A 20759-nucleotide genomic window follows, 5' to 3' on the forward strand; every position below is an offset into this window, starting at 1 on the left:
TGAGAACAGGACTCTGGAGTCATGCGCACTGAGGTCAAACTCCTGTTCTGCCATTTGCAGTGGCAAAACCTTGGGAAGGTCTTTGTTTCTCTGGAACAGTTTCTTCTATACAACAGGCTGAAGAGTATCTGCTGCATTGGGTAACATGTACTGCACTTGAGCTGGGTAAGGGAGGCACGTGGCCCATGGCTTAGGCTCAGCCAAATCTAATTTTTTTTTTTTTTTTTTTTTGTGGTACGCGGGCCTCTCACTGCTGTGGCCTCTCCCGTTGTGGATCACAGGCTCCGGACGCGCAGACTCAGCGGCCATGGCTCACGGGCCCAGCCGCTCCACGGCATGTGGGATCTTCCCGGACCGGGGCACGAACCCGTACCCCTTGCATCGGCAAGCGGACTCTCAACCACTGCACCACCAGGGAAGCCCCCTAATTATTTTTTATTTTATTTTATTTTTTAAATTGAAGTAAAGTTGATTTACAATGTTGTGTTAGTTTCAGGTGTACAGCAACAAAATCTAATTCTTTTCCTTTAATAGTCATACACACACACCCTAATCTGCACCAGATCTCTTGGCCAGGAGGTCAGTGGGCCACTCCCCTGTGAATGGGATAGAGTGCTCATTATTTGAGAGAGGAGTTCTTTCCCAGAGATTTCCCAGGGGAGGAAATGAGCACCTCCCCAAGATTTTCCAGTATTTCCAGCTGTGAATATTCATACCAAAGTCTAACCTGCACTTGATCTGCCAATTTCTGATCAGGGACTTTCTTTACTTGCATCTTGACCCATGGCCATGTGACAATCTCCCCCACTCCCCATTTCTATCCTCTTTTTGAGAAGAGATGAGATCTAAGACCTTCCCCTCTAGGATTCAGAAAGAGATCCTCAGGGACTGGCTGAAAGCAAACAGGATCAATGGAAGCAGGAAGAATGAAAGTCAGATTTTAAGTAGAACTTCCTGCCCCAGTAACAGGAGGAGAATGTCTCAGGTAACCTTAGGTATCTTCTGGATGAGGAAACTGAGACCCAAGTGGTGAAGTGAACGTCTAGGGTCACATGGCATGTAACTGACATGACCCAAACCCAGGTCTCCCAACTCCCAGGCCTGGGTTCTTGCCAGGGCCCACAGCTGTCTCTCTCAGGGGAGAGAAAATGGGGGAGGGGGAGAGAAAATGGAGGAGGTGGAGAGAAGAGAGAAGGAAGGAGGTGGGTCCAGCTCTCCTCCCCCTTCCATGTGCAGCCCAGCTGGCTGTCTCCCAGCCTCCTGGGCCCTGGAGAATTTTCCAGTCTCTCCAGATGAGAACAATCTCCTACCCACTGCCCACCCCCAATATCCTCCATCCAAGACAAAGCCGAGGTCATGACCCAAGTTCAGGAAGCAGAATCAACCCTCCAAGTTCTAGCATCCCAAACCACCCCCCCACTGGACTCCCAATCACAGTGGCCACTGGGAGAGCCTGTCTTTCCAGCTTCTTGAACACCTGTCTCCACTTTCCCAGACTTGGGGGTGGGCGCCCAAGCAGCTTGATTGCTCTCTGAGGCCATGCACATCACACAGGCACCTGGATCCTATGCCATGGGGACGTGAGAGTGGGGCTGAAGAAGGGGGATGGACATGGCGCTGAAGGCTGGCACAGCTGTGTTTGGAGAATAGGGGCTTTGATAGCTTCTGAAAGGGGCCAGGAAGCTTGGGACCCCAGCCCAGGGGAGGGAGGGCCCAGGAATGGCTGGGTGTAGCTCTGAGGGCTCCTGCAGCTGACCATGGGCTGGGGGTGGGAGGGGAGTAGGGTGGTGGAGGGACAGTGGGGGACCTACAGACTGACCAACATTGTGGAGAGCCCCTGCTGCATGAGCAGGAGCCAACTGTCCCCCCTGACCTGACAGACCCTCGCTTTGAGGGCTTCAAACTCATGTGTTCAGAGAAGACCACCAGCCTGTTCCACCAAGAACAGCTGAAGGGACTGGAAGGCTCAACCCTGAGTACATCCAAATCTACTTCTTGAGAAAAAGTCTGTCCCATCTGCAGACTCCCTGCAGCCCTTCTCCCGCCCCCTGATGGGGAAAGACCGCTCACTTTTCTGTGATGCTGGGGCAGGTGCTCTCTGAGTCTCAGTTTCTTCACCTGTAAAATGGTAATAACACTTTATTTTATGGTTTTGATGTTGGAATAATATAATTAAAACAAAAAATTAAACTGGAAGGAATTAATTTTAGATTAATTTAAACAGAGGAAAAGTGACGCAATCCCTAAAATTTTAAAACAAAATGAAACTCATGCACCTAATTATATATAAAGTTCGAGGCAAAGCCACCTAGAAGAATTTTCTTTCAAGTAATTATAAAACTCAGCATTTTGACTATAGAACCCTAAGAACAAAGAGAACCATGGAGATATGTTACTGCTGGCATTATTATTTTGAAAAGGGCTATTTATGGTGATAAAGCAAATAAGTAATTATAGTAATGGTGTTAGGAGTTAAGATTTTCAGTGTAAGAAAAGGAAAGTTAAGCAAAAACTGCTAATCTTAAATCTGCATTGGAAGCAGCAGCGTGAACTCATGATTTGCATATTTATCTTCTGTCTCCTGAAAAGGCTTAGAAGAAATGACAAACCAATAACAGTGAATACCGCTTGTATCCAGATTGAGGTCTCTAAATAGTACTTTTCACTAAATGGAACTCTTTGGAGAGATTCCAGGTCTGGGGCAGGATAGTTTGTCATACTTGAGAATAAGGAAGTTAAGAGACTTAGGTCAGGTTCATGTCAAAAGGACCCAGTAGCCAACTTGAGAAGACTCCCACTGGCCAAAGATGAAACGATATCAGCATTAAGATGTATAATGACTGGAAGAGATTGAAACATGTCAAATGGATAAGAAGTCCATGGTTTCATAATGATACTAAAAAATAAGATCAATGGTCACCTCTGGATGTTGACAGGACATCAACTCACAATTTTGAAAATGAATGGGGTATATAGCAGATCCTGTTGGTGTCCCTGTCCCTTGATAAGCCAAAGGCTGCTGACCTCCTGAGCATTAGTTTCTGCTGTGGAGGTACACTTGGCCTAAGTGCATGGCAAGTCAGAATGCCCCTGGGAACGTTCCTCAATCAGTGATGGAAGGGGAGTTGATAGACTAAAACCCCAGCCCCTTGCCTCTCAGGAGGAAACACTCTGAGGCAAGTTCCTCTCAGAGCTCCCAGCAGCTTTGAGCTCCAGCTGCCCATAGCCATCACCTGTCCAATTATTTGGATTATTTACTTAATTATTTATTGGATTCCTTCCCTTCCCTGTTTCCCTTTCCTATCAAGATCCGGGAATTTTCAGACCTGCTAAGTCATGAGCACACGTGGGTGAGCACAGTGGCAATCCACAATGGTACATTTGTGACTGGGTGTGAATACATACAGAGGCATGAGTAAACCACATGAGCAGGAGGCCCAGATTCCCACATTACCTGTCTCTGTTGCACCCTTGCCTCTCTCCCAGCTCACCCTGTAGCCTTGTGGGGCTTGTCTGTGATTAGGATTCAGAGGAGGACAAAGCCCACACCTGGTCCATAGATGAATCACTGCAACATATTGATGTGAACTAAACATGTGCTGTTACCACACTGCAGCCCCCAAAGGGGTGGCCCTGAAAGACAGTGGGGAGGGAAGATCCTCCCAGGAGGATGTTTCAAGCAGTACACAGGTCATCTACTTTGCAGTGAGAGAGGTGACTTGAAGGAAGTATGTACATGGACTCTTGAGCAGTGGCAAATGGCTTGGTTGGTCAGGCCAGAAAGGGCAAAACTGGAAGGCTGGAGATAAGAAGTCTAGGGAAGAGCTATATGGATGGACTTACAGGAGTGGACATTGTGTCTGATGGCAGTACCGTTTAAGAGCATTTACTGCAGAGGAGACATTGAACAGCTAGGGGAACAGAAGGACTCCAGTGGATAACAGCCAGCCTTTGTCCTCCGCGATGCCAGGGCTTGCACAATGTGCCCATGAATGGAGTAGTTGTGGCAGTGAATATGGAGACTATATAAGGGCTCACCAGCATGGGCTCCCTCTCACCAAGGCTGATCTAGCTACTGCCAATGCTGGATGTTCGGCCTGTCAACAGCAGAGACAGATGCTAAAGCCTCAACATGGTACCCTCCCTCAAAGAGATCAGCCAGCCACTGGGAAGCCTGTTGATTACAATGTATCTCTTTCAGTTTGGAGGGGGGAGCAGTAACTCCTTACTGGGATTAATGCATATTCTGGATATGGATTTCCCTTTCCTGCCCAAGTGCTTTGGCCATCACCAATATCTATATCCAAGGACATAAAGGAAATGGCTTATCCTTATGAGATCCCATATAGTATCACCTCTAACCAAGGAGATCAACTTTATAGTGAAGGAAATGTGACAGTGGGCACATGACCACAGGATCCATTGGCCCTACAATGCACCATATCTCCCTGAAACTGCCAACCTGATAGTACGTTAGTATGGCCTCTTTACACCACATCTAAATACCAGCTTGGGGAAAACATCCTCTAGGATTGGGGTACTGGCCTTCAAAACACAGTATATATACATATATATATATATTTTAACAAATGGCCATTCCATGGTGCTGTATCCCACGGGTAAAAATCATGGGTATAGGAACCAGGATATGGAAGAAGCAATACCCCTCTCACCAGTGACCCACTTTGGAAATTTGTGCTTCCTGTACCTATAAATTTAGGCTCTGCAGGATTAGAAGCCATAGTTCCTGGAGTGGGAGATGCATCTACCAGGTGTCACAGTAAGGGTATCACTAAACCTAAGGCTATAGCAACTTCCGGGTCATTTTGGGCACCTCATGCCAGCTGACTAGTAAACAAAGAAAAGAATTATACTGGCCAAGATGTTTGGTCTTGATTATCCCATGTGCAGTGGTAATCATGAACCGGCAGTTAGAGCAATGTTGGCCTGTTAAGGGCATGGTAATGAAAGGCTGAGGCCTTAAGGGATGAAAGTCAGCGTTTTTCCATTGTGAAAGACTCATAGACCAACAGAATAAATTGTAGAGGAGGGAAATGTTGAATATTGATTACGGCCTTGGAATCAACTGCAGCAACTGTTTGTTCCACTAAACTTCTTGTTATAAGACGCTTTTTTCTTTTTTTGGCTGCACCATGGAGCTTGTGGGATCTTAGTTCCCTGGCCAGGAATTGAACCCGGGCCCTAGGCAGTGAAAGCGCGGAGTCCTAACCACTGGATGGCCAGGAGATTCCCAAGACTTTCTTTTTAATGAATTAGAAATTGCGAATAGCCATGACCTTGAAGAATCGGTGAGGGGACAAAGTGATCTTATCATGGAGGCACAAATGGATGAGCAGTGTAAAGGGTTTAGCATAGCTGTGACCTCTATCCTTTGCATTCACCTCTGCAAGGGGAAAGCTTCTGGGAGAACATCTGTGACTCTGCCTGGTGATGTTTTTTTTTCTGGCTGTGGAAGCATGTTTGTGCTCAGGGCTAGCCAGGAATGGTAGAGGGTTAATGCTTCCAGACGCAGCCCTCAACTTTCAGACAGGAAGTTGACCAATAATACCTTAGTTTCTTTGCCCCTAAGGTGGGATTTCCTGAGACAGGTTCTACACTGCCTTCTAGAATTCCCCAGCAGGACTGAGCACCAGTTGCTCCACCTGCTCTATCACAACCTTTCATTAGCTTCCTCCCCTTTCCTGTCTCACTTCTCCACTTCTATACCAGTGCTCCTTAGCATGACCTCCCAGATAAACTCCTTGCACTCAAAGTCTTGACTCACATCTGCTTTTAGGTAGCCCTGTTGTCTTAGTCAGTTTAGGCTGCTATAACAAATTACCATAGTCAGGGTGACTTAAACAACATTTATTTCTCACAATACTGGAGGCCAGCAGATCTGGTGTCTGGTGAGGGCCCACTTCCTGGTTCTCAGATGACTGTCTTCTCGTTGTATTCTCACATGACTGTCTTCTCGTTGTATTCTCACATGGTGGAGAGCAGAGAAAGAAAGTAAGCTCTCTGAAGTCTCTTCTTATAAGGGCACTAATCTCATCATGAGGGCTCCACCCCTGTGACCTCATTACCTCCCAAAGACCCCACCTCCAAATACCAGCACATTAGGGATTAAAGTTTTAACATATGAATTTTGAGGAGTGGGGGGACACAAACATTCACTCCATAGCACCTATCTAAGACAAATGGAAGAGAATCAAACTTTAATCCTACCTTCCCGAATGGGTTATATGTCAGGGTAACAAAATAGTGGATAAAGAGAAATTTTTCCTCATAGACAATTCACAGCTAATAAATGAAGGAGAAATGACAAAATTAGAACATCTCCATTTTGCACTTCTAATGAAATAATGGATCTAGACAGTGACCATCAGTAGCCATTAGATTAAAAAGTTGATGAGTGTAGTGAGTTGAGAGTTGGCCACAGATATATCCACGTCCTAATCCCTGAAATCTGCAAATGTTAACTTGCTTGGAAAAGGGTCTTTGTGGATGTCATTTATTACATGAATTCATTCCTGGAATTCAGTTAATGGTTTTGAGATGAGATCATCCTGGATTAGCCAGGTGAGGCAAACCCAGTGACAAGTGTCCTTATGAGAGACAGAAGAAAAGACACAGGCACATGAAAAGGAGGAGGTGGAGATTGCAGTGATGCAGCCAAAGGAGCCCAAGAACACCACCAGACACCAGAAATTATAAGAGGCAAGAAACAATTCTCCTCAGAGTCTCCAGAGGGAGACACTGCCGACACCTTGAGTTTGGATTTCTGGACTCCAGAGCTGTAAAAGAATAAATTTCTGTTGTCTTAAGCCACCAAGTTTGTGGCAGTTTGTTACAGCAGCCATAGGAAACTAATACAGTGAAGAACTTTATAATGAGTGGATCAGACTTACCCTACCTGAATTCACTGATCAATCTTAGCATCACTATTTTAGCCCAATAATCAGACACCATGTGCCTCCTGATGTGATGAAGGAGGAAGTATACAGTATCACTTATTAAATACTCCTGGGGGGGAAAAAGTGAATGTTAATTTAATCAAACTTGTAAATATAATTACAGGGGATGGAGGAATATATTAAATGACACTTTGAGGATACACTCAGCCAAATCAAGACTGTGGGAAACCTGATAGGAAAAAGACCCAGTTACATAAACAAACAAGATGGTATAGATAAAATGAAAGAGGAAGTATTATGGCTTAAAAGGTACTTAAAGGGACTTCCCTGGTGGCACAGTGGTTAAGAGTCTGCCTGTCAATGTGGGGGACACGGGTTCGAGCCCTGGTCTGGGAAGATACCACATGCCGCAGAGCAACTAAGCCCGTGCACCAGAACTACTGAGCGTGGGCTCTAGAGCCTGCAAACCACAACTACCGAGCCCACGTGCTGCAACTACTGAAGCCCACGCACCTAGGGCCCGTGCTCCACAACAAGAGAAGCCACCACAATGAGACGCCCGCGCGCCACAATGAAGAGCAGCCCCCACTCACCGCAACTCAAAGAAAGACTGTGAGCAGCAACAAAGACCCAATCCAGCCAAAAAAAAAAAAAAGTTAAAAAAAAAGATTCTTAAATTAACCCAAAACAACTAACCAAATGCAATGTGTAGACCTTAGTTGGATCCTGGTTTGAGCAAATAAACTTATTATAAAGTTATATATTTAGACATTCAGGAGAAATTGATCATGAACTAAATGTTAGATAACATTAATTTTGTTGGAGGAGTGTGATAGTAAATAATGCTTGTTTGTTTAAAAAAAATTTTTTTTTTTTTGCCACACTGGGTGACTTGTGGTATCTTAGTTCCCCAACCAGGGATTGAACCTGGGCCCTTGGCAGAGAGAGCGTGGAGTCCTAACCACTGAACTGCCAGGGAATTCCCAGAATTATTATTATTATTATTTTTTTCTTTTGCGGTACGTGGTCCTCTCACTGTTGTGGCCTCTCCCGTTGCAGAGCACAGGCTCTGGACACACAGTCTCAGCGGCCATGGCTCACGTGTCTAGCTGCTCCGTGGCATGTGGGATCTTCCCGGACTGGGGCACGAACCCGTGTCCCCTGCATCGGCAGGTGGACTCTCAACCACTGTGCCACCAGGGAAGCCCTACGGTTATTTTTAAGTCACTATATATTAGAAATACATACTGAGTATTTACAGGTGAAATGATAGGCTATTTGAGATTTGTTTTAAAATACTCCAGCAAAAAACAAACACAAATGAAAGGATTCAAGAAACAAGGATAATTTTGAAATCATCAAGCTGGAGGATGGAGTGATTTGTTATTCTGTTCTCTCTATTTTTGTGTACCTTTTAAATTCTCTATAATGAAAAAATAATAGTAATAGCAATATGAAGAGTAGTTGTAAGAATTTGTGGTCATATGTTTCTATGGGCAAAGAAACAAAGCTTTGCAGCAAATGAAAAGCTCTTCCCATGACCGTTTCTCATATGGTCTCTTAACAAATGCTGAAGGCATTATACTGAAGACAAGCCATCTTCCTACAGGCTGAGCTGCAAGACCTTAGATCTTGGCTTCCTGGGGTTCTGACTCCATAATAGGAGTGGGGGGGACACAAACATTCACTCCATAGCACCTGTCTAAGACAAATGGAAGAGAATCAAACATTATTCAAGCGTTAAGAGAATCAAACATTAGAAAACCCAGAAGATTGGGGGAGTGGGTGACTACCAATATGTCCAATATGTCCAAGAATTCAGACTGCCCTCCTTGCTGTTGGTGGTCAACATTTGTGCTGGTGCTGTTCACCAAATAGTTCCAATTCTACTTCTAGGCCAAAGTAAGATTGCTCTTTGCTGCCCCCTTCTGGTTGAGTGGGGCCATGTAATTAGTTTTGGAGAACTGAGTTGTGGACAAGACAGGTGTCCCTGGGGCCTGTAGCTATTAACTGCTTGTATAAGACCCTCCAGAGCTCTTTTTATTTTTTCCTTCTGGCATGGTGATTGATGGCGTATGAGATGGTGGCTGCTCTGTCACCCGGGTCCCTGAATAACTAAAATGAGAAGAGCCCCATTATTGACCACAAAGTACATGTAGCTAGAGTGAGAAATAAACCTTTATGTTTTAAGCCACTGAGATTTGGGGTTGTTTGTTATTACAGCATTATTTAGCTTATCCTGACTAATCAGTGCCATACAGCAACGGATTCTACAGGCTACCTGGTAAGAACCTGAATAAGAATAATTATTTTTGTTCTGTTACTATCATTATTACTCATTAATTAATATAGGTACCACTTACTGAGTGCCTCTTATGTGTACCAGGCATGTACTATGCAGTCGATGCATTGTCTCAATTACTGTTCACAGCAAACTCGGGAGGCAGATCTTATTATCCCATGACCAAGATGAAAAAACCAAAGCTTAAGAACTGGCACAAATATTTCATTTGCTATATGAGGATTATTGAAGATGATGTTCATTCAGTCATCCTCTGTCCCTTATATAAAGTCCCATGGGATGAATTCATTTGACAATGATTGCAAGAATCCTCTTGGAAAGCAATTTTACAACATGTATCAAGTGCCATTAGAAAGTTCATACCCTTTGCTCCAGTCATGACTATTCTCTAGCCCAGGCTTTCTGTGGTGTAGTTAGATTGCTTGAACAGTAATAAACAAACATACAAATAAAATGTATAGAATATAATATATATTAAGGAAAATGAGTTAATAACATTGGAGTTTGTCTCTTGAGTTACTGGTATGTTTCTTTTAGCCAGATGTTAAGAATGTCCCTGGTCCAGTTGTCCCTTTTGCCCTGGCAGCCGTGACGGTGGTGAACGCTAAACCCAATGCACATAACCACCCTGCAGTATCAGCCCTGCGAGGACCTTATTGTGTCCGTTAACCTCCTCCTCCTTCTGAGGGCTTAATTCCCCATCAGCTGTTAACAGCGGAATGACTTTCCTTCCTTTAATAGCAATCATGTAAACCCTTCTGGGAGACTGGCAGGATACAAACACATTTTGAAATATGTTCAGGTCCACCTTGTATTTGTTCTGTGGTGCCCAGGGGCTAGGCCTGGGGGGTTGGAGCGCTCCTGGCAGATTTGAACTAGAGTAATCTTAAGTGAGTGTGTGGCGCCCCCGCGTGGTGCCTGGTACAACACCACCCTGGATTCATTTGCTCCTATCCGTGGCCAGGCAGTCCACGGTGAATCCAACTCTCTTCCGGCCTTTTGGTGCCCTCTCCTCGCAATCCCTACTCTCTTGCAGGTTCACCCCTCAGGGGCAGTAGCCTCTGCTCTTACTCTGTCTTCCTAGGCGCTCTGTCAGCACGCTGGGTCCAAGGTCATCCCCCTCAACCCCCCACGCCTCGCCGCCGCGCTTACAGCTTCACCCAACACAAAAAGTCCTCGAGTTATTTTATTGCTGTATATAGAAGTCAGTTAATGCCCCCTGGACGCCTAGCATCAGGTGACGCCTTCCTTCACCTAGCAGTGGCTGCCTCGTCTGCCGGGGCGCGCGAATCGCCGCGGGTCCGAGGGTCGTAGCCGCGCACCGCCACCGGGTGCGCCACCACTTACCCTCCCCGACGCAGGGCCAGCCGGGATCCTCGGCCTGCAGCCCTCGGCCGAGAAGGTGGGTCAGGAGGGACTACTCCTCGTCTGATGGAAGGGGAGGCTTGCGGGAAAGGGGCGGCGAGAGACCCCTGACACGATTCCCAGGCTTTGTCGTGCGCGCTGGAGGGGGCGCTGTGGGCCCCTATTCGGAGTAGCAGTAGGTCCCGTAGGCCGCCTGCTGGGGTCTGGGGAAGCCGAAGCTGCGCACTCCGGGATCCGGGAGGCCCCCGCAGCGCGGCCGAGGCGTGGTGATGGGGAAGCGCACGCTGCCATCCGCCAGCCAGCCTCCGTCGCATTGGTCTAGCCCGGAGAACTTCCAGGCTGCATAGAGGTGCCCGACCTTGGCCACCACGGCCCCGCGCCGCCGGCACGCCGCGTGAGCTTCAGACAGCGTCAGCCGCCCCGGCACGAAGAACACTTGGCCTGGGGACCGAAGCGGGTCACCGACTGATCCAGAGAAGGGCCAGCCGGGGCGCAGCGGGATTCAGACTCCCGGGGAGCAGAGTCGGGGGGGGCAGGTGTGGTCGGGTGGGTCCGAGCTTGGGTAGGAGGAGTGGGAGTAACGAGACTGGGGGTGCGGGTGAGGTTGCGGGAGACAGGCTGGAGCCTGGGTGGGCGGAGGGGCGAGGCCTTCAAGAGACCACGGAGCTGGCCCGGGATCTCAAGCCACTTGCCTTCTACCTTCCCCGCCCCATCCTTCAGGTCCGGGTCCTGGCCCCGCTCGCCCCGCCCCGCCTCATTCACAGGCTAAATCCTCCTCCTTCGCAGCCGGTCAGGCCCCGCCCTCTCCGGTGCTGAGGCTGGCTCGCCCCGCCCCCTTACCTGACAGCTCAGAGGTAAAGCAGAAGGCGTCGTAGCGGTCGCGCTTCCTGTCGCGGGGCCCGTAGCTGCGGATCCCGGGCCGACCTGGGCCACCGCACGGAGCGCGCGCCGTGAGCACAGGGTAGCGCACGGAACCCTCGAGCAGCCAGCCCGCGTTACACCAGTCCAGACCCTCGGTCCACGCTGGGGGGAGAATGGCGGGGGGTGGGGAGGGGGTGTCGGGCGATTAGAGGCGTCACAGGCGGGAGCAGACCCGGAGTTCGCCTCCACTGGGGTCCACGTGACAGCCCGGAGGGCGCCTGGGCGGTGCCCGTGTTCGGCCGCTCACCCTGGTACAGCTGGGCGTAGGTGGCCAGCCGTCCGTCTTGCTCCTCGCACGCCTGCTTCGCCTCGTAGTAATTGAACTGGTACCTGCCCCGGCTGGGCTGGTACGGAAATACCACACCTGGGGGGGGTGGCAGACAGCCTGGGGAGGGCCGGCAGAAGGAGAGGGGGAAGGAAGGGCGGTGCAGCCTAGGAAAAAGGGCTAGGGGGACCCCGGGAGCAGACGGGGGAGAGGCTGGGGAGGAGCCCTCGGAGGCCTAAGATGAGACAGCCGAACCACCCCTGGAGAGGAGCGGGGCAGTAACCGAAGGGCCTCACCCTCCAGGCGAAGGGTCAGCGCCACACTCTCGTCCTCGATGCCATTGATGAGCTCACAGCGGTACCGGCCCTCGTCCTCCAGGCGCACGCCCGCGATGACCAGGGAGGCGTCTAGCCGATGCCCCCTTCGCATCCTGGCACGCCCCCCCAGGGGCCCGTAACCCCGGGCGTGCAGTCCGTTGGTGATGAGGATGGGCGTTTCCTGGAGTTCCCCCGGCTCCACTTTGCTCCAGCGCACCTTGTAGCTGGGAGGCGGGGCGCCCAGGACGCAGGGCAGCGTGGTCGTGGCCCCACGACGAGAGTGAATGACCTCGTGGATGGGGGGCAGGAGGTAGTGGGGGCCAGGGTGGGGCGCTGAGCAGAGGGGTCCACAGTGGCAGGAACACCCGACCCTCAATGCCCCAACTGCCTACCCATATCCCTGTACCCCAGGCTCCCCCAACCCTCTCCTCCATTGCTCACTCAGCAATGACTCTCAGCCCCAGAGTATCTCCAACAGCTGCCCTTTCCACTTTCCCCACCACTGTCCCCCAGGTTCTGGGCAGAGCTAAGGTCTTACCTGAGTCCCCCAGGGCTCTGTGGAAGGTGGTGAAGGCCCAAGGGAGAAGGAAGTGGCAGAGAGTGGGGAGACTGATCCTGCCTTGCATGATGGGGAGTCAGCCCAGCACAGTCTGCAGGGCACAAAGGGTGGGCATTCCTTAGGACTAAGGGAATGGGGTGGAGGGAACAGGGTAGATCTCCCATCAGGGATTCCTGAGAGGGGACTGTCCAGCTGGAAGCCATGAGGGCAGAAAAAGGGGCTGAAGTTGTTAGCAAAAGGAAGGTAATGGGGGAGGGGCAGTAACTAACTCCACTCCCTGCCAGGCCTCCTGAGCCCATCCCTCCTCCTCTCTCACATCCCTTCAGTCAGCAGGTCCTAATTTAGCACCTCCTCCACCTATCCATTCTCAGCACAAGTTGTACTTCCCAAGTCTTGCCTTCTGGATTGCCAGCTGTGGTCTCTGTCCTCTCCCAATACCCATTCTTCATCTGAAGCCAGAGTAAATATAGTCTTGTCACTCTCCTGCTTAAAACAGTGACTCCCCATTGCCGTGAGGATCAAATCCAGTGTCCGAACCCAACTTCCAAGGCTCTCTGTGATCCAGACTCTCCCAGCACCACCAACATTGCCCCCCTACCCTACTCCTCACTACTTGTGCCCTCTGCACTGTGCTCCAGACATGTTCTGGCTCCAACACAGTCCAAGTTCACCCTCACCTTCTTCTTACAGGCAATCAGTTTGGGCCTCACCTCCTCTGGGAAACCTTTCCTCTCCCCTGCACTTCATCACGCTGTAGTGCACTGGGGTCTACTCCTCTGATTCCCCTACTGCCTTGGACTGGGGACTTTTTTTCTTAGAAGTATTTCTATTAGCAGCTAAATTAGCAGTGTGGATCTGAAAGGAATACATATGCATATGTAGACTATGTCAGTGAGCTTTCCAGTAATTATAAAGTAAAAAATTATAAGGCTATTAAAAATGATTTCAGACACAATTGTCTATTTCAGTAGTTGATTTTCCCCCCTTCTTTATTCTATTCTTTATTCTTTATCACCTTGGCCATTTTTTTTTTAATTAGACTAAAGACCCCTTAACCTAGTTTTATTCCTTTTTGAGATCTGATTCCTCCACTTCCTAATCGCATGACTTTGAACAAGTTGCTTAACCTCTCTCTGCCTCAATGTCCTCATCAGTAAAATGTGGTGAATAGTAGCCCACCTACCTCACTGAGCAGCTGTGAGGATTAGAAGAATATATGTAAAATGCTTAAATAGGTCCTGATATCTAGTAAGGGCTATGTACATGTTAGTTGTTATCTGCAGCTCCCGGCATAGTTTCTGGCACACAGTAGGTGCTAACTAAATATGTGTGTTAATGAATGAGCTCACATTAAGGACTTCTGGGAAGGAGAACAGGGACATGGCAAGAGGAAGGCAAGACTGAGGAGGAGTCGGAAAGCTAAGGAGCTGGACTCCATCTTCTTGCAGGTGAAGGCCAGAGCTGAGCATGCAGCAGAAAAGACAGGGTTTAGGTGCAGAAAGGACTTCCCAATGGTTAAAAAGGAAAGCAACTGGGACTGGGACCTGAGCGAGAGAACACATCTCCTGTACAGGAGAACCTGGTAAGCACAGTGATAGAGGGAAATGAGACCGATTGAGGGACCCATAGTAATGACAGCCAGCAGCAACATGTTTAAAGTTTAACGTGCCTGAAACTGCTCTAGGCACTTTACATGTACACTTTTATATCTACTCCCCTTAGCAGTCCTATGAGGTAGGAACAACTATGGATCCCATTTATATATGCTCAAAGGTGCTCACATGTCAAGATACTTGAGTGAGGTCACACAGCTAGTAAGAGGAGGGGTTTGCTGGGACTTGAATCCAGACTTGACATGAAGTTCAAGCTCTTAGTCACTGATCTCTCTTTCTGTTTCTCAAAGCAGGCGCACACATATCTTCTTAATACCCCTTACAGAGAATGAGAGAGCGGCCAACAGCTCCAGTGCCTCCCCCCACCATTTTTTTTTCCACTTATAAAGTTTTATTTAAGAGAATATTCATAATTTTTATGGGACACTTTTAGGTATAGAATAAAATTATTTCACTGATAATTATTTTATGAACATTCTGATCAACAGTACCGTGTAAGATATTTTGACACTGACCTGTTAGAAGTGAGCCTCTTCACAGAGATGGAGGGAGCAGTGACTGGCAGCTTTTTGTCCTGCTGGAGGAAGAGGTTCCAGGCGAAGGAGTTGCCTGGGCCCCTGGGAGGTCCAAGCATCTAAGAGCCCCAGGACTTGGGCCCCTGATCATCGTGCTCTCTCCTTTCACACCTTTGAGGAAAGGCTTCTGCCCTGAGTTCAAAGAAGTCAAGGTACCAAAAACTCCCCCACTCATCACTCCACTAAGCCAGCCTAAGTGACTAGGGTCCAGCTCTGTGGCCAGGCACTGTGTCTGTGGCACTCACTGTCCTGGGCCCAGGGGAAGATACGGCTTAGGAAGAGGCATGGGAACCCATGAAGAGGGATAGAGTAAAGGAGGCAACCCAGGAATAATTACCTGGAATATTGTGGAGAATGGGGTTCCTCGTTTCTTCTAGATGCTCTTAGACCAGAGAAAGGATGGATTAATGGGTGGGTATAAGGATGTTGGACTGATGGGCATGGAGTGAACTACAAATGAGGCTCAAAGATCCATAAGTGTCAAGTTCCAGCTGCCTCCACTTTTCCATACGGGCCTACTCTGCGCAGCACCACTCCACCTCCCCCAACAAAGCCCTCACCTCTGCCCTCCGGTGCCTGGGTGCGCATTGCCTATGGGAAGAGGCTCTCAAGGTGGGAATCAGACTTCCAGGACCTCCAGTTGCTTCAAAAAACCTGACCCCTTCTGTCCAGCTCCCCTGTCTGTCATCTGTCTGTCCTTTCCTTCTCTGTCCCCACCCCATCGGAAGCACAATTTCCCATTGTCTCCTTCTTTTCCCCTATTGTTGAATAACAGGGGCCCTTTCTTTATCCTGTGGGTAATGGCAACGAAATGTCAACAGCTGGGGATGTGGGATGCAGGACCGGCTGGCACACGCCACCGGAAAAAGGGCCTGGGTGGAGGCGGGCTCAGAACAGGAACTGACATCCCCAAGGAGGAGAAAATGGGGAGACGGAGAGAGAGAAGTTTTGTGAGAAGGTTGAAATGAGGTCTCCCTCAATATTGAAGCTTCACGGCTCTAAAGAGATTTTGTGTAAGGCCGGGGAAATGGCTGAACTCCACAAAGAGCAGAGTGAGCAGTCAGCATTGCATGGGGAGAGATGGAAATTAGATAGCACAGAGGATTTTGCTGTCTCTGGGAAGGACATGGGAATTTCTGAGGGTGGAAGGATTTTGGAAAGTTCTCCGAGAGAGGGCATCTTATTTGTTCCCTAGTTCCCCATCGCCTCCTTCAGCAGATGAATAATCTTAAAGTTCTCAAGAGAAGGGAGATCCTTAACCTCCCCGAGTGAAGATTCACTTCTCTAAAATCCCTCTTATTAGGAAGTTCTTTTGGAAGTCTAAACTCCTACTGGAGTTTAAGCTCATTTTTTAAACCTTTCTATTGAGATAGAATTTATGTACAACAAAGCGCAGATCCTAAGGGTACACCTCAATAAATTTTGACATGTGTACACACCCTGTAACTACCCAGCCCCAGATTAAGATATAGAACGTTTCCAACACCCAGAATAAGCACATTTCTTTTTTGTCTGCTGTCAATGCAAAGGGAGCACTCCCTCCGTAAATAGCCATTTAGAAATGTTTCGAGCTTCAAATCGCCTCTTGCCCTTCTTTTCTCTTTGCAACCCAACATCAGTGGCTTCACGTTACTAAATCCTACACTTTCAGGATCCTTAGCTTCCTCATTTACCAGAGGGAAGGGAAAGTGACTTGTCCAAGACCACACAGAATGCAGTTGTTGAGTCAAGCCTAGAACGTTCTGCATTTCCGGCTAATCCCTCTTGCACTCCTCTCCTCGACCCTCCGAGTCATCCCCGGAGCTGCAGGGTCTTCACTGGGGCCACATTTGACAGCATGGAGCCCACTCCAACGGTGCTCTTTAAGATTGGATTGACTGTCTTTTCCTGTCCACTCCATCCTTTCCTAAACCCTTCCCTCTTCCTCCCAGAGAGAAGGACAAACAAGAACAAATAGCCGCCTGTCTCCTCTGCCAGGACACCCTGATCCCGCGCATCTGATTGGCTTCTGCCCAATACAAACAAACAGTCTTACGCGGAGGGGGAGGTATAAAGCCTCCATGGCCTGACCGGTCACACCCTGATTCCCAGGCTCACCCCTCGTTGCTCCTTTCTCCCCAGACCACTTCTGAGTTGCGGTTCGGAAGTCTCTGGTGTATAAATCCGTAAAAGGCTGAGTTTGGCAGGGAGGAAGGCCTAGAACTATGCGATAGATGCAAAGAGAACCCCTTGAGGATGGAATGAGAAAGGAACAGACCAAGAATAAATACAGCGTGAATAACCAAACTGTTCAGTCTGCTCAGGTCACGTTCATTCTCAGTTCTTCCTGAAGACACTACGAGACAGGAATGAGGTAAGACTGCTCAAGCTTGAGTTGGCATCTTTTCTGGCATCTTCTGAGAGGGCTTTGCTACTCCTGCTGCCTACCAACCAGGGTGAGGTGGAATCATCTAGGAGGAGCATGGAGTCCTGACACCTCTTTCCCTGACACCCCAGACTCAGCCTCCACCCTCCAGGCACGTTCAGCAGACATTTTCTGGATCTTTGGTGACGGCAAGCATGGGCCCAGTTTACTACGGGATTGTTGCATGAAGGACTGGAAAGTCAGCAAAATGGTACTTTAGGGCGCATAGCAGGGAAGGGCCAGGTGGGGGTGGGGCTTCCCTCTCCTTCCAGTGAAATTTGCGTTCACACCCAGCTGCCTCAGCCGACGCAGAGTCTCCAGCAGTCGCTGCAGGGCTGTCTCTCGCTCCTCCTCTGCTGGGTCTCACCTTTCTCCTCCTCCCTGGGAGGCCCCAGGCTTCCTCTTTCTTCTAACCCAGGCTCAGGCCTTTTGTGGGGCTGCATCCTGGCTGCTCTGCAGGACCATGTGCAGGGTGAGCCTGGGGGAGTCAGCCTTGTGGAAAGACATGTTTTCCGCTCAGGATGCCTCACTGTACCCTGAACAGCCTTTGTCCTGTAGACAGAGTCAAGGGTGGGAAGGAAGGGGAAGATGTGGCCCATGCCCTTGGTGGGGGGTGGGCTGCCAGTCTGGAGGGGGCATGAGGCCACATGGGCTAATGGGAAGGACACTGGACCATGAATCAGGAAGCCCATTCTAGCCAGATGCTGACTTCCTATGAGACTCTATACCAACCTCCTGGAGCTTCAGTCTCTCTAATTATCGAATGGGCACCACACCTGCCCAATGGGACTGGCTGGTGTGAGGGTGATGGAGCAGCCTTCTACCCAGTGAAAAGCACACTGTGAATGAGGTTCATTGTTATAATCGTTAGTTCAAATTGGAAAACTGCTAGAGAAGGGGATAATGAGATGGGAAAGAGCTGAGATCCGTTAGACCCCCTCATCCTTGAGCATCCTTGAACTAGCCACACCCTCCAAGAACAGCGGGGGCCCCTCATGGGGCTGGGGCTCTTTCTTAACAGTGAGGGTGTCCCTCTCTGTATTTCCATTTTACTCTATTTCTATCTCTGTGGAGAACAGGAGGATGTCACCACCATGCCTAAGATGCCAGGTGGAGCCCTGACCCTGCCCCATCTCAAGCTGCCCCGCCCAGCCCAGGAGTCCTGACAGAACTCAGTTCCCTGTTCGTCACTCCCGCCCCTTGATTTGGGGCTCTTGAGAAGTGGGACCCACAGTGCCCACTTCAGTACTGATCAGAACCTAGAAACTAGAAGCAAAGATATCCAGAGGGAAGAGCTGGCTGCCTCTATGGGCAGCCTTTTCCTGGCTCTGAAAGGTTTTGAAAGACAACAGTGGGGATATCTGGTTGTCCTCATCTCAACCTGGCAAATGTTCAGGTTCCTCAGCCATCTCTATCCTGAGGGCGTGGTGGCTGAGGGGTGTGGCCAAGGTAGTGCTTTTTCTGAAGTCCCCCTTTTCTGAAGGGCCTCAGGGTGTAGACAACTGTGTGAGCAATGCAGTAAATGAACTTAGGAAGTTCTTGACCTTATGACGTGCTCAGGCTAGTGAGATAACACCTGTCCTATCACAGAGGTAGATGAGGGTAAAATAAAATGTTGGAAAGTGCAGAGAACAGTAAAAGACAAAAGTCTAGAAGTTGTTTTCATGGTTACTAAGATTTAACAATTATATTTTACATATTACTAATCATGTCTCTGTTTGTCACAGTCAGTTCATGGCTATATTCAAGTGGGCCATTTAAATTGTACTTTTGGGGTGCAGCTACTATAGAAAACAGTATGGACGTTCCTCAAAAAACTAAAAATAGGGTTGCCATATGATCCAGCAATCCCACTTCTGGACAAATATCTGGAGAAAACTATAATTTGAAAAGATACCTGCACTCCTATGTTCATAACAGCACCATTCACAATAGCCAAGACATGGAAGCAACCTAAATGTCCATTTACAGATGATAGATAGATAGATAAAGATGTGGTACATATATACAATGGAATACTACTCAGCCATAAAAAAGAATGAAATAATGCCATTTGCAGCAATATGAATGGACATAGAGATTATCATACTAAGTGAAGTAAGTCAGACAGAGAAAGACAAATACCATATGATATCACTTATATGTGGCATCTAAAACATGACACAAATGAACTTATCTATGAAACAGAAACAGACTCACAGACATAGAAAACAGACTTGTGATTGCCAAGGTGGAGGATGGCTGGGGAGAGAAGGATTGGGAGTTTAGGATTAGCAGATGCAAACTATTATATATAGGATGGATAAACAGCAAGGTCCTACTGTATAGCACAGGGAACTATATTCAATATCCTGTGATAAACCATATAAAAATATGAAAAAGAATGCATATATATGTATAACTGAATCACTTTGCTGTACAGCAGAAACTAACACAGCACGGCAAATCAACTATACTTCAATAACATCAATTTAAAAAAATAAAATTGTTTTTGTTCATCTACCTCTGCAAATACCTTGAGATTCCTGAGTCCTCATTTTATCAGCCCTTCTCACACTCCCAGGCCTCAAGGCTTGCTCTCTCAAATCCCTGCTTCTGTTCTCTTTCAAGGCAGTCTAAGTTGGATCTGACTTTACTTTGTACAGACTCTCACTCCCAGTCTCACGTTAGTCAAACTTAAGCCCAGAAGTAAGAAGATTTGCAAGTATTAATCAACCATTTTCAGGCCAGAATGTGAATAATTTAAAAAAGTGAGCCCTAACTTATAGCTCTACATTCTCTCACATGGGAAACATAAATACTCTCACAGTATTAACATTCCCATTTTATGGACAAAGAAACTGATGTCTAGAGAAAGATAGTTAATTGTTAGTGAGTAACCCAGGGAGCTCATCTCCAAACCTAGATGAGTTCTTCCCTTCTGTGGAAGAATAATTCCTCCAAACTTAGAAAAGGTAAAATGAGAATTGCTTTTTTTGTTGGTTGTTGGGTGTTTTGTTTTGGGGGGAGGGGGGTTTTGGTTTGGTTTGGTTTGATGTCGCTCTAGAGCATTGTCTAAAAGCTTGCTTGACACTCAACTGACTCTCCTGGAGAATGTAACTTTGTTGTTATAGTATATTTGATAAATAATCTACAACCAAAAAAAGATGAAACATTTACAGTCTGTATGGTTAGTGGTTAACTTGGAGAAGTTGATAAAATGATAGGGTTTTATTGACCAACAGAGAAGTTAACCACAAAGGTGTTTCGGTTTTATTGTCCTGGAAACTTGACAAATCATATCTAAATTAGCAATCTTTTTTTTTTTTTTCCGGTATGCGGGCCTCTCACGTTGTGGAGCACAGGCTCCGGACATGCAGGCCCAGCGGCCATGGCTCATGGGCCCAGCTGCTCCGCGGCATGTGGGATGCCCCCGGACTGGGGCATGAACCCGTGTCCCCTGCATCAGCAGGCGGACTCTCAACCACCGCGCCACCAGGGAAGCCCTAAATTAGCAATCTCATTTCGGCATTCTTTTTTTT

General features: G+C 48.2%; 1 protein-coding gene across 1 annotated transcript; it reads right to left on the reverse strand.

Annotated features, from left to right (window-relative positions):
* Positions 1 to 10744: 10744 nt before the first annotated feature.
* On the reverse strand, positions 10745 to 12890 carry HAPLN2 (hyaluronan and proteoglycan link protein 2; the record flags this gene model as incomplete). The annotated part of the gene is made up of 5 exons (XM_081224933.1): positions 12626 to 12890; positions 12067 to 12420; positions 11753 to 11869; positions 11425 to 11607; positions 10745 to 11025 (listed from the first exon to the last, which is right to left on the reverse strand). Exons 1-5 carry the CDS (start codon positions 12711 to 12713, stop codon positions 10745 to 10747), a joined length of 1023 nt encoding a protein of 340 aa, XP_081081059.1. The 5' UTR covers positions 12714 to 12890.
* Between the last annotated feature and the right edge of the window lie 7869 nt (positions 12891 to 20759).

Source organism: Mesoplodon bidens, assembly GCF_964165515.1.
Source record: "Mesoplodon bidens genome assembly, chromosome: 2".
Lineage (NCBI taxonomy): Eukaryota > Metazoa > Chordata > Mammalia > Artiodactyla > Ziphiidae > Mesoplodon > Mesoplodon bidens.